This window comes from Arachis stenosperma, chromosome 7 (genome assembly GCF_014773155.1).
Source record: "Arachis stenosperma cultivar V10309 chromosome 7, arast.V10309.gnm1.PFL2, whole genome shotgun sequence".
Lineage (NCBI taxonomy): Eukaryota > Viridiplantae > Streptophyta > Magnoliopsida > Fabales > Fabaceae > Arachis > Arachis stenosperma.
In genome coordinates this window covers 66,016,555-66,030,746 of record NC_080383.1, presented here as the reverse complement: position 1 = coordinate 66,030,746, position 14,192 = coordinate 66,016,555, and the positions used below count along the sequence as shown (strand labels likewise).

General features: G+C 33.4%; 1 protein-coding gene across 1 annotated transcript; it reads left to right on the top strand.

Moving 5' to 3' along the window:
• The first annotated feature begins 792 nt into the window (after window positions 1-792).
• Window positions 793-12,496, top strand: LOC130939874 (uncharacterized). The gene is made up of 8 exons (XM_057867940.1): window positions 793-978; window positions 1,075-1,186; window positions 1,298-1,416; window positions 7,937-8,329; window positions 8,403-8,514; window positions 8,626-8,752; window positions 11,241-11,416; window positions 12,204-12,496. The coding sequence occupies exons 1-8, from the start codon at window positions 793-795 to the stop codon at window positions 12,305-12,307; spliced, it is 1,329 nt and encodes a 442-aa protein (XP_057723923.1). The 3' UTR covers window positions 12,308-12,496.
• Window positions 12,497-14,192: the final 1,696 nt, after the last annotated feature.

Genomic DNA, 14,192 nt, shown 5'->3' with positions numbered 1-14,192 from the left:
TTTGATGATTATTGGATTATTTTCTATAATTATATTATAAAGTTGATAGTTATGAAATAATAAGGATTTTGTATGATTTGGATTAGATAAGTAATATTTTAAATATTAATACTGTTATTTTGGAAAAATAGAGAAATTAATTATATTATTTCTAATTTTTAGTTTTGGGTTTTCTATTGAAAATGATTTGTAAAATTAACGAGCAAATAGCATTTTTCTATAACAATTAGTGTTGAATTTAATTTGGGTTTTTAATTACTTTATTACCCCTACATTTATTTGAAATTACAAAATTACCATTGAACCCAATTTTACCCTAACCCTAAAAACCCTACCCGGTTCCCCTGACCCGGTTTCCCCAAACTGCTGCAGCCCCTCCTTTCTAACAGCAGCGGCAATACACAGTTTCCTTTGATTTCCATGAAAGAAAGAGAACCAAGGGGGCATAGGGGAAGAGAGGGAAGAGTGAATCCAGAGGGGGGACTTGGCTCCGCTGCCGTTGCCTTCGCAGAGGAAGACCCAATCCAAGAGAGATATGAGATCTGAGGGGAGAGGGAGACCGTGACTAGCGCCGCCGCCACCACGGCCAACTGCCGTGCTTCTCGTAGTCGCAGTCGAAGGGAAGAGAGAGAAAGTGTGTGCCATCGCGAATCAGAGCTGAGCCAAGAAGAGAGATAGTGCGAGAAGGAGCCCGTCGCCGCCCAACCCGCGTCCAGCTCGCCGCGGTCGTCGCAGCACTGTTGTCGTGCGCCGCCGTCGAGCTCGTAACCGCATCACCGTCGCCAACAAGCCATGCCGCCGCTCAGTTGCATTGCAGCCTTTCGAACAGAGAGCGAGAGAAAGAGATCTCACGGTGGAGGGAAGAGTGGAGGCGCCGCCGTGCATCGGGAAGCTACTGTCGCAGTTGCGCGCTCCGTCACCGCTGCTGCTGGGAGCTGCGCCGCCGTAACCGAGCTTCTGTCGCCGGAAAACTTCGCCGTAGTCACCAGAAAATTCTGCCGGTAAGGGTTTTGAATTCGGTTTTCGTTCGTTTAAGATTCTGGAAGCCTTACCGTTTCTATATGTGGGTTTCAGTCTTCATTGCCGGAGTCCGATTGCCGCTGCCGCTTGAGGTGGCTGCCGGGCTGCCGCCGAACCGGTTCAGAGACCGCTGTTATTTCGGTTCAGCCGCTCTTTCTTCGGTTCGGTAAGCGTTTCGATTTGAAAGCCCTTTCGTTACTATTATGTTATCTCACGCTGAGGTTTGTGGCATTAATTGCTGTACGATTGAGTTTCAGTTGTTGTATGTTGCGATTAGAGTTGTTGAGACTGTTTCGAAAGTGGCTTGGAACCGAGGTTTTGGTTGCCGGGATTTTGACTGTTGATTTCGGGTCGAGGCGGAAAGAACTTATGAGGTGTTTGGGTTATGGAATTTGCGTTTTGAGGTATGGGCGCTTTCCAAACACTATGTTTTCTGTATTGGAATTATTACATATGGATACTGATGTGAGATATTGTGTATTTGGTGATTGTATCTACCTTATGTATTATTTGATTGACTCGAATGATTATGGATGTTAATTTGGCTGAATTGTTGTGTGGCTTGTGAAATGTAATGTTTTGAAGTTGATTCTTTAAAGCTTTGAAATCGAGTTTAATCCGTTGAGGATTGATTTGAGTTAATTTTCTTGGGAATGTGAAAAATAGAATGTACTCTTGAATTCAGCCTGGTTTACTTTAATTGACTTGGTTTTGGACAAATGATTTATTGCTGAACCGATTCTTTAAAGCTTTGGAAATGAGTTAAATCGGTTGATATTGACTTGATTTTGAAATGGTTTCCTTGAGATACGCCACTGAGGCAATTGTTGGATTTAGCTTGCTTTAAATTGATTTCTAGTTTTGAGCTGTTGAAAAGAAATGAGGAACGGTTTAGTTGTGACCCGAATCGGGTGGCAAAAGTCCAAGTTTTAGGGGAGGTGCTGCCGAAATTTCTACAAAATCCTACTATTATTTGTAAAGTTATTTAAAAAGGGTTGGATTTGAGAAATTGTATTATTTGATTTATTAAGAGAATATTTATGTTTTCAAGCTTAATTTATTTAATGAACTTTATGCGTTGAGTTCGGCTTATTTAGAAATGAACTATTTGTACAGTTTGAATCACTGAAGGAAAGAGTGATGCTCTAATATTGATTTCAATATAAAAAAAGGAGCTTTTAGTGATTTTAAAGGAATTTATACTTTTGATTGAGTAATCAAGTTTGAGGCATTTTTGAAAGAGTTAGAAAAATGGGTTCCAAAAAGAAACCTGAAAGTGGTTTGATTCAAATAAACCGGTTCCGTTTCAAATGAGTTGATTTTTGGACCGGGTTGGAACTTGTGATTTTGTATGATCGGTTTCATAAAAAATTCAGTTTTATTTACTTGAATCGAGAATCTATGATTTTAAGAGTTTCAATGAATTTTAAGGAAATTATATAAGTTGACCTTCTCTAAAGACTTGGGAATCTGGCAAGAAACTTTTGTTATAAAATCTCATTGTTGGATGAGTGATTTTGAATGTTCCTAAAATGAATCTTTAACTTTCCATGGTTTTGAAAGTTTTGGAAAGAGAATGCCGAGAGTGGCTTTGATTTAAAAAGGGAACTCACTTTTAGAAAATTTGGCTTATGAGCCTGAGATGATTTGAGAAACGAGATTTCTAAAGCCAAGGCTGAAAAGAGTTGAAACTTGATTTCAAAGCGAAATGAATAGAGAAAATGATTTATGGCTTAAATGCCGATTTCATGAATTTGATGATTTTGAATGTGGAAGTGCTGTTTTGTTGTGAGCTGGAATGGCTGTGTATGATATGAATATTGGCTGGTTCTGGATTGAACCGTGAGCCGGATGGCTGAGATGAATGTTGATCCATGATTGAGAATGAAAGCATTTATGCTGAAACATTGATAAGTTGTGATGTTGCACTTCCACTATCGGAGATAAGAGTTTCCCTGGGAGGAAGCAGTGGCTAGCCACCACGTGCTCCAGGTGGAGACTCGAAGCTCTTTTGACCCTATGTCGTCAGGGTGACCGGGCACTGTGAAATTCTCGGATGAGCTCACCCCCATAAATATTCACCAGTGAGGGTAATGGATATGGATCATGATTATGATCAAGTTTATATTGAGTATAACTCGAGTTGGGGAGACACGACAGAGGAACAGTCCAATGGTTAGCTACCAGGACTTGTCGGGTTGGCTCTATAACCGACAGATGATATCATCAGCCACTAGGGACAGGCATGCATTATATGCATCTATGTGACATTGTTTGGGTGTGCATATTGTACTTGGTTTGCCTATGTGATTACTTGTGATTACCTTCTACTTGTTCTACTTGCTGTAACTGTTTGTTTGTGCTTGAACTTCCTATCTGTATTTGCAACTAAGACTCTGTTGGTTTGTGGTGATTGGTTGTTGGATTGGATTTTTTGGGCTTAGGGCCGTGGTTGAATTGAGATGGACCGAAGGTTGATTCCGGTTTTATGTTTCTGGTTTGGAAAACTATGAAAGGCTATTTTGGTTCAGTATAGATAAACCTTTTTGAAAAGCTTTTGATGATTTAAGGATTGAACGGTTTCTCTTTCAAAAAAAAAAGATTTATGACTTTACTTTTATTGTAAACTGTTGTTTTTGAAAAGAGGCATAAGACGGTTATTAATCACTGGTACGGTTTATCTTCATGTATCCTATTACAGTAATTCCCAAAAAATCCTCTACTGAGAACCCTTTCGAGGATGATGTTCTCACCCCCCTACATTTTTCCCCTTTCAGGATTTGGGCGCAGAAGTTACGAAGAGTTTATTTATTTGTTATTGAGATGCTCTGTATTGCATTAGATTATTATTTTTGTACCCTCGCCTTTATCTTGATATATTCTGTAAGAGGGATAGGAATTGTATTGGATAATGTTTGTAATATTATTTATATATATATATATATATATATATATATATATGGATGTACTCTTTATGAGTTTCTGTAAGTTGTATGGCATGTATGGATGTACGTTGTATAGCAAAAGTATTCTTGGGAGCGGTATTGCGGTTTAAAGTTTTAAACAGGCTCATATTTTAGTATTAAATAGTATAAGTGTCATCGTAATGTCCGAGCTATCAGAGTTGCGCAGCCGGAAGCGTAAGTCTTGGTAGTTAGGGTGTTACATTATGGTATTAGAGCGGTCTTTCCTGTAGAGCCTGAGGAATGGACCGACTATGCTTCAGTTGCATACTCTGAGCGTTTGTCATGTATTAGGTCTTGTCAAATGACGAGAATTAGAGCTTTATGCACATGACGGTCTATTGGTTAACGCTGTTAGTCTTGCATTGCATGATTCTTGGTATTAAGTTTGGCCGGCTTAATACTAGTGAATTATGTATATGAAAGCACTAATGGATTATCATAGATGATATACGAGTTTTGGGTAAAGCGAATCGCTGGTTTCGGGAACGTTAGAAACTATTTCTCGAGGCTATTCAGTTGTGTATCTTGGATTTTGCTCGAGTCGACCTGTTCTTTCATGTCCTAACTTGAAGTTCTCGTTTGCTACTCCTCTTGAAAAGTAGTTTGATGTTCCACTCTATTCCTCTATTCATATGCATTTTTATTTGATCCTAAGTGCATATGCTTGTTTGAAATCGTTGTTATATATGTCTTTCTCTGTTTGAGTTCTTTTTTTTATGTATTCCTTGCTATACCTTTGAACTTATCCTATCGCGTTGTGCATTTTAACTCTGGATTCCGAGCCCATTCTTAGAGAACTCGTTGATTCAGTTTTTCTCTTATTTGACAGTGAGCACAGCCAATTTTGAGATTTTATGAGAATTGCTGTTGAATAGATATATATACTTGTCTATATATGAAATTTTGAAGATTACTCATACCGCTTAGCAACTATCTATTTTTAATATCTCGCCTGTATTTCTACTGGTTTATGGAATTGCATTTACCTTAAATTACAATTTGACTTTCTAGTAATTTTACTATAGTTCCAATGCACATTTTCATTTGATTATGTATTTGGATATTTTTCAAAATTTTGGAAAGAAAGAATTTTTCATTTTTTCGGTTGAGTTTCGTTTGATAAGCTTTACTTCACTTATTTTAAATTGAGTTGATTTAGCATGCTATATGGTTTATGACATTGTTGTTCTTTTGAAAGTGTTGGACTCATAGCCTTCTTCTTATGAACGGACTCGTTCCTTATTAAGCTTTTTATCTCTATGAATGTCATACTTGACCTTATTTTTTTCTAATCTTTTTACAATTTGTGAACATTATCATTGATCTTGGTTTTCCTTCTCTTGTGGATTTCATTCTTATATGAGTCAGTTTGATTCGTTTCAAAATAGTGCATCGTTTATTCTCTCATTGTCTTTACAAGAGTTTTTAGTCAAAGATTTATCCTTGAAGGATTACTAATGATTGAGTTGTCTTTTCCTATGACTTTGTATTCTTTGGATCAATTGAAAGCTTGTCTGATGTCTCATGCCTAGTGGATCTTGTTTTAACTATCTTGATTTATGATTCTTTCTCGTATGACTTGACTCCTTTTCAAGTATGTCCTAATCTTCTTGAATATTATTGTGAGATGGTGATTTCAAGTATACATTTGGAATCTTGTTTTGAATTTTATAAAGCAGATTGAATTCTCTGTGAAGAAGTTCCAAATCGAACTTATTTTTCGGTTGTTTGGTTATAATTAAAACCATTGTTCAATTTTGACAAGTTGTTTTAGAGTTGGCAAGCGCTGTTTTAAATGAAGTTTTGAAGGCTTTCTTGTTTAGTGGAAACCGGTTTGTTTGTAACGCAACACTTAATTCCTTTACCAATTTATAAGCAAACTTTTACTTCGGATTTTCTTTTCTAAATAGAGCTTAACTTTCTCTTTTGACCTTGCTAAGATTTTTATACACGCTTGTTGGAATATGGACTTTGAAGATTTTTGAACCAGCATTTGATTACTTCCGGGTTTTTATAAATTGCTTTTGGTTAAGTTGTGCATCTAATTATCTTTCTAAAATATTTGGGAAAATATTTTAGCTCTTAGCCAAACTTGTGTGCATTTTGTTTTTAAAATTCTGCATGATCTGCTTCAACATAAAATTGTATTACAGCAAAGCCACGTTATTGCTTTTGTTATTCTCTTGGAGAATGTTTGTTACTTAACTTTTTTTCTAAATTGCAAAGTGATTTTTTTGCAAGTTTTTTATTCTTTTGTGAACAATGCATTCGGAAGTTTTTTAATCATGCTCTTGAGTTCTGTGAGCTTTTTCTTGGGTTTGAAATCTTCTTTTCTGCAAACCTCATGCTTTTTCGGCTCAGCTTGAAATTGTTTCAAACTAATGCACTGATTTTTCTGCTTATTGGTCTTATTAAATTTCTTTGATCCAAGGGTTATCTTTGAGGTTGTCAATTGATTTATTTCTAGCAAACTTCATTTGCTTGATAATCCTTGTTGTCTGGGATTGGATACATTCTCTCAAATCTAACGGCATTATTCTTGACATTGTTTCTCCTTGCTAGAACCCTGTATCCTTCTGAGTAGACTCGAGAATTGTTTTGATATCACGTGCGACTTGTAGACGTAGTAATGCGATGCGTTAGTTCTTTAAGACGTGATATGTGTATACGGAAACTGGAGTGGTAGGTGTGCAACGCTATGAGTTGTGGGTGTTTTGTTCCTTGCGAACGGGTTTGCGGTTGTTAGGCTTATGATTGGCTATGAGGTTGTAAAATGATTGGTGGAGTTGGAAAATTGAAGTTCTGAAGTGGGAACGAGATTTGTCAGCGAACGTTATGCCGCTGTTTAAATACCAACATGCTTTGCAGCCTTTTACCACACTAATTGCCACTTTGCTTTGTGAACGCCTATCTTGATTTGCACCCTATTTTGGCACCTCAAGTGTTTGTAAAGCCTTAAGATCATATGACCTTATGCATTGAGCCTATCTTGTAACGTTTGCTTTGCAATCACACTCCTACCTTTGTATCCTTATGCATACGACCATCCAAGTATTTGAAAACCGTATATATGCTTATATTTTGAGATATTTTTGCTTCTTCTTTAAATGTGTTTAAGGGTGAACTGTGAGATTTCTTTCGTTTTGTATCAATTTTCGAGGACGAAAATTTTTATAAGGTGGGTAGAATGTAAGACCCAGAACCTTTAAAAAGTCTTTTTGTGAGTAAGTCTCAAATCATATGGTTATTTGTAACCTTAATTTCAGAAATTATTTTATTAAAAATATTTAAGGCAAGTTTTGATTTATTAAATTTGAGACGAGTTATGATTATTATCCAATTTGATGATTATTGGATTATTTTCTATAATTATATTATAAAGTTGATAGTTATGAAATAATAAGGATTTTGTATGATTTGGATTAAATAAGTAATATTTTAAATATTAATACTGTTATTTTGGAAAAATAGAGAAATTAATTATATAATTTCTAATTTTTAGTTCTGGGTTTTCTATTGAAAATGATTTGTAAAATTAATGAGCAAATAGCATTTTTCTATATACAATTAGTGTTGGATTTAATTTGGGTTTTTAATTACTTTATTACCCCTACATTTATTTGAAATTACAAAATTACCATTGAACCCAATTTTACCCTAACCCTAAAAACCCTACCCGGTTCCCCTGACCCGGTTTCCCCAAACTGCTGCAGCCCCTCCTTTCTAACAGCAGCGTCAATACACAGTTTCCTTTGATTTCCATGAAAGAAAGAGAACCAAGGGGGCATAGGGGAAGAGAGGGAAGAGTGAATCCGGAGCGGGGGACTTGGCTCCGCCGCCGTTGCCTTCGCAGAGGAAGACCCGAATCGAGAGAGATCTGAGATCTGAGAGGAGAGGGAGACCGTGACCAGCGCCGCCGCCGCCACGGCCAACTGCCGTGCTTCTCGTAGTCGCCGTCGAAGGGAAGAGAGAGAGAGTGTGTGCCATCGCGAATCAGAGCTAAGCCAAGAAGAGAGATAGTGCGAGAAGGAGCCCATCGCCGCCCAACCCGCGTCCAGCTCACCGCGGTCGTCGCAGCACCGTTGTCGTGCGCCGCCGTCGAGCTCGTAACCGTATCGCCGTCGCCAACAAGCCATGCCGCCGCTCAGTTGCATCGCAGCCTTTCGAACAGAGAGCGAGAGAAAGAGATCTCACGGTGGAGGGAAGTGGGGAGGCGTCACCGTGCATCGCGAAGCTACTGTCGCAGTCGCGCGCTCCGTCACCTCTGCTGCTGGGAGCTGCACCGCCGTAACAGAGCTTCTGTCGCCGGAAAACTTCGCCGTAGTCACCAGAAAACTCTGCCGGTAAGGGTTTTGAATTCGGTTTTCGTTCGTTTAAGATTTCGGAAGCCTTACCGTTTCTGTATGTGGGTTTCAGTCTTCATTGCCGGAGTCCGATTGCCACTACCGTTTGAGGTGGCTGCCGGGCTGCCGCCGAACCGGTTCAGAGACCGCCGCTATTTCGGTTCAGCCGCTCTTTCTTCAGTTCGGTAAGCGTTTTGATTTGAAAGCCCTTTCGTTACTATTATGTTATCTCACGTTGAGGTTTGTGGCATTAATTGCTGTACGATTGAGTTTTAGTTGTTGTATGTTGCGATTAGAGTTGTTGAGACTGTTCCGAAAGTGGCTTGGAACCGAGGTTTTGGTTGCCGGGATTTTGACTGTTGATTTCGGGTCGAGGCGGAAAGAACTTATGAGGCGTTTGGGTTATGGAATTTGCGTTTTGAGGTAGGGGCGCTTTCCAAACACTATGTTTTCTGTATTGGAATTATTACATATGGATACTGATGTGAGATATTGTGTATTTGGTGATTGTATCTGCCTTATGTATTATTTGATTGACTCGAATGATTATGGATGTTAATTTGGCCGAATTGTTGTGCGGCTTGTGAAATGTAATGTTTTGAAGTTGATTCTTTAAAGCTTTGAAATCGAGTTTAATCCGTTGAGGATTGATTTGAGTTAATTTTCTTGGGAATGTGAAAAATAGAATGTACTATTGAATTCAGCTTGGTTTACTTTAATTGACTTGGTTTTGGACAAATGATTTATTGCTGAACCGATTCTTTAAAGCTTTGGAAATGAGTTAAATCGGTTGATATTGAGTTGATTTTGAAATGGTTTCCTTGAGATACGCCACTGAGGCAATTGTTGGATTTAGCTTGCTTTAAATTGATTTCTAGTTTTGAGTTGTTGAAAAGAAATGAGGAACGGTTTAGTTGGGACCCGAACCGGGTGGCAAAAGTCCAAGTTTTAGGAGAGGTGCTGCCGAAATTTCTACAAAATCCTACTCTTGTTTGTAAAGTTATTTAAAAACATTTGAATTTGAGAAATTGTATTATTTGATTTATTAAGAGAATATTTATGTTTTCAAGCTTAATTTATTTAATGAACTTTATGCGTTGAGTTCGACTTATTTAAAAATGAACTATTTGTACAGTTTGAATCACTGAAAGAAAAAATAATGCTCTAATATTAATTTCAAAAAATGAGTGGCAGAATGTTGATCATTTGTAAGAACTCATCTTCTCTGCTTTTTCTTTACTACTGTTGACCATAAATGGAACCATACTTATTGTGTCCGTATACTAAAGTGTCCCTAGAATAAAAATAAAAGCGAAAATTATACTTCTAATCAAATTATGAAAATTATTCTTTTATTATATATTCTTGCATGATCAATTTAATTATATACATATTTGAAACATAAGAATAAGCTTTGTTACATATTTTATTCTATATTTGAATTAAACTCCGATAATTACCTTTATGTCATTGTTTCTACCATAATAGGTACTTTATTAAAAGGTTATTTTTGTCCAAATTTTAACTATAATTTGAATTACAGGAGCCATAGAACTTGGTTCCTACATATTAGACATACATCAAATGAGATTAGTAAAATGCAAGGGGGGATAGATGCAACAACAATAACAATAATAATAGTAATCCATAATAACAATCTGCTAAATATAAAAACTATACAAAGACCTTAGGATAGTTTTTCTTCCCCATATATCACTGCATATATAACGGCCTTGATTTTTCCAAAAGAAAAAGCTTCTCCCCGAAAAAGAGATTCTACTCTTCACCCCCCCCATTACCTTCGGCGATAAAATATTTATAGAAAAAAGCTACCATTCTTGCTTTGCTTAATTGCTTCCCCAAAATAAATCTTCACTCGTTCCTCCCCCAACTTAAAATAACTCCAATTCCATCCCCACTTTTCTTTTTATTATTCTATGCACAATAAAATTGGCAAAATTTAACTATCTGATATATTTGACCACATAAAGGTCATAAAATACCTGAATAAGCAATTAACAAATTTAATTATCTGATATATTTAGCCTATTTAAACATGAAACTCCAATTTTTTTCTTTCAATCAAAACAAGTTAATCAAATTTCAACAGTATTTTAGTTTTAAAAAATTTAAAAAGAAATAATTGAGAGCTAAAAACTGGTGCTTATAAGAAAGTAGCAACCATAAAAAGCCTTCAGGATTGCTCAAAGCAAGAGTTTATCTTAGTTTACAATTCAAAAATTATGCAAGGACACAAAACTAGTGAAAACTGTGAAGCAACAATTATTTTAAACCATACCTCATTTAAAAACCAATTAACAGACAAGAACACTGACGATTTTTAAGATTTAGAATAAAGGACGAGCTAAAATTTAAACTTCATAGTAGTATACATAAATCAAATAAATTCTGAAATATTCAGAAAAAAAATACAAAATTGTCAACAAAATTGTCAATGACTACAACTACCTTTAGAAGTAGTTTTTGCAGCTCTTTGTACCTCCTGCAAGGCTCGTCAAAGATTCTCAAATATTAATGCATAAATTAATTTATTCGAAGAAACAATTCCTTGAACTTTATTCGAAGAATCGAAACCACATCTTCCAATAGTTTTAGAGTAAGAAGCCCTAGAAAATCTTCCCCAAAAAAAAAGGGAATCGAAGCCCTTGAAAGAATTGAGGAATGAAAAATGGAGAAATCAGAAGTCTTAAACTAAAATTTGTTTGAATTCCATAGTGCTAAACATAGGGAATTTAATTTCTTGAAAATCAACTAAAGTAATCATAATTTATAATCAAAATCAATGCATATATTAACATATTCCAGAATTAAAAAGCACTAAATTAGAGGTTGGCCACGAATTCGTAACATAAATTAACACATTGAGGATCGAAGGATGACCTACCTGCAGGATGACGGCGACAACGACTGTGAACGGCAATCAGAATCACTTACAACGAGGAGGACAGAGAAGCAGTGATGACTTAGAACAACTCCAATGGGTGGATCTTGAGGCCCTATTTTCTGACAAAAGCAGAAAAGCACCATTGGAGGGAAGAAGGGTTGAGTTCCTGCACGGGTCTCAAGGTGAGGGAGTTCCTTTAAACAGGGACTCAAATCAACCAATAATAACTTACCACTTGGCAAGTTATTATAAAAAAAATAATAATATAAAATCTGAAATAATTAAATAATTATATTAAATAATTAAATAATAATTAAGTTAGTAATAATTATAATAAATAATCATATTAAATAATTATATTTTTATTTAATTAATAATTAATTAAATAATTAAATCATAATTAATTTATTAATAATTTTAATAATTAATTAGATTAAATAATTAAATTTCTATTTAATTAATAATGTATATTAATTATTTATATCATAATTAATATTAAATATTATTTATATTATTATATTAAATTATAATTAATTAAATTTACTTATATTAAAAAATAAATTTAATTTTTACACCTTACAAAATCATTTTTAGTTGAGTTGGTTATTTTTAATTTTAAAATTTAAAATGCTAACGATATTATTAAAATTAGCCGTTGTAAACACAAAACTATAAATTAGTGTAATCCCGAATTATATATTATGTATTATTGTTATATATGAATTTATTTAATATTAATATCTTTTAATAGTGAATTATTTTTAAATTTGTAAATTTAAATAATATTATTAAAAAAATTAATTACATTAATTTTAAGTCTTTTAATTAATTAATCAAGTGGGACCATAATAGGGACTAAAGTTAGTTCCTTCTAATGGAGAAGAAAGAGATGCTTTGAGTTCCTATTTACTGTTTATGACGCAAAAACTGATGTGAAGTTACTTTTTATGACAAGTGGACCATAAATAGGAACTGAGATGAGTTTCTTACTGGAGATGGTCTTAGGAGAATTGAGATTTGAGAGAGTTCAAAGATTGCAGCCTCACCAGAGAGATATCGAGAGTCGAGATTGAGCCAGAGCGAGATCAAGAAAAGAGCAAGAGCAGATCGAACAAAAGCCAGCAAACGCACGAAGGAATAAGTGATTAGATTGAACAGTAAGCGAGATTTGGATATGAGCAGAAATTTTGATTTTGTGAACAGTGAGTTTTGTTTGTTTCTGTAAATGTGAATAAGTAATTAGAAAAAGGTAACACTTTTTAAAAAATTAAATATGTTTACTAACATTTATAAATAAATATTACTTAATATTTAATTTTATGACCATTACTAATATTTTAATAAATATTAAAAGAAAAATGTTACTAAATCTTCAAAATGTAGTAGTGCTCGCATTTGTTGATTTGTAAACTTTGAATCAAATTGATAAAAATTTTTCATATCTAAGTGAAATTTTGAAATGTGCTTTTTTTTTTGTTTATTTATGATTATGGTCCAAATTCACATTGAGTTAAACTTCAATTTAAGCGCCTTAATAGTTTATATTAATTGAGATTGAAGCTCATTTCTTAGATCTATGTCACCGCAATCGCGTTCAGACTTAAAATGTGACATATATAGTAGAAAATTGAAGATAATAATAGAAGGCATAATTTAAAAATTTAATGTGCTTTTTTTACAAAATAAAAAAAATTATCATTGGATATTTTGTCGAATATTTATCATTTGAGTATATACTATATAATTAGTTTAATTCTTTAGTAGTCAATTTTATCATAATTTTTTATGGTGAAAATTTATTATTTATTCATTACAAATGATAAAATATTATTTTGATTTTCAGTTCAAATATTTGGATCAAAATAATATTTTATCATATAAATTTAATGTCAATTTTCCAAACAATAACGTTAGTTTTAGTAGTGTTTTGTTTTTTTTTTTTTCTTTTGATTAGAAAAAAACAATGATTCGTAATTAAACAACTTTCCCAAAGAAAAAACGAAAAGAATGTTGTTGTTATCATCACCTTCAGACGATTCCTTAATGCACCCATACCCACCCAAATTTTCCACTATATATCGAAAATCTAGAAGCATTTATTAACTGGCAAACGAAATATTACCCAAGTGGGTTCCTGGGATAGCCTGTTCGCCACTGCATAGATATCCACTAGACCACTATATTTACTTTCAGATTTATGCTATTTATACATTATATTTCTTATTGGGAGTGGGTGTGGCAATAAAATTAAACAATAAAAAAGGCATAAATGAGAATGACATTATTAAATTAGAGGGACAATTTTCATTCTTATATTTATAGATATTTTCTTTCTTAGACTTCTAAATTGTCTAATAAAAATAATACTCATCAGAGAAAAATAATTATGAGATTCAAATTTTCATTATGCAACGGTTTGTACTTAAAATTATGTATATATTTATATTTTAATATGTATTTACACGTTATATATTTTTTAAAAGTATTATTTGTATATTAAAATTAGTCATTAAAATTAATTATTATATAATATTTATATAAATATATACGTAATTTAATTTATTTTTAATATATATTTTATATTTTAATATATATTTTTTTATGATAATTAATTTTAGTGTATACAAAACGTAGTCATATATTTTTATATTGTTATATAGATAAAATTTTATAATTATACTCTCTCTATATATATATATATATATATTAAGATCAACTATCAAAATAAATTATTAATATAAAATACATATTAAAATATAAAATATATATTAAAAATAAACTAAACAACATATATATTATACACAATTATATTATAGTTAATTTTAATATATAAATAATATTTTAAAAAATTTTATTAATATTTAATTTACCAATATATTAAGCAAAATTTTTATGTAAAAATTAATTAATAAGATTAAGTATCTCTACAACAACAAATATATCATAAATTTTATAAAT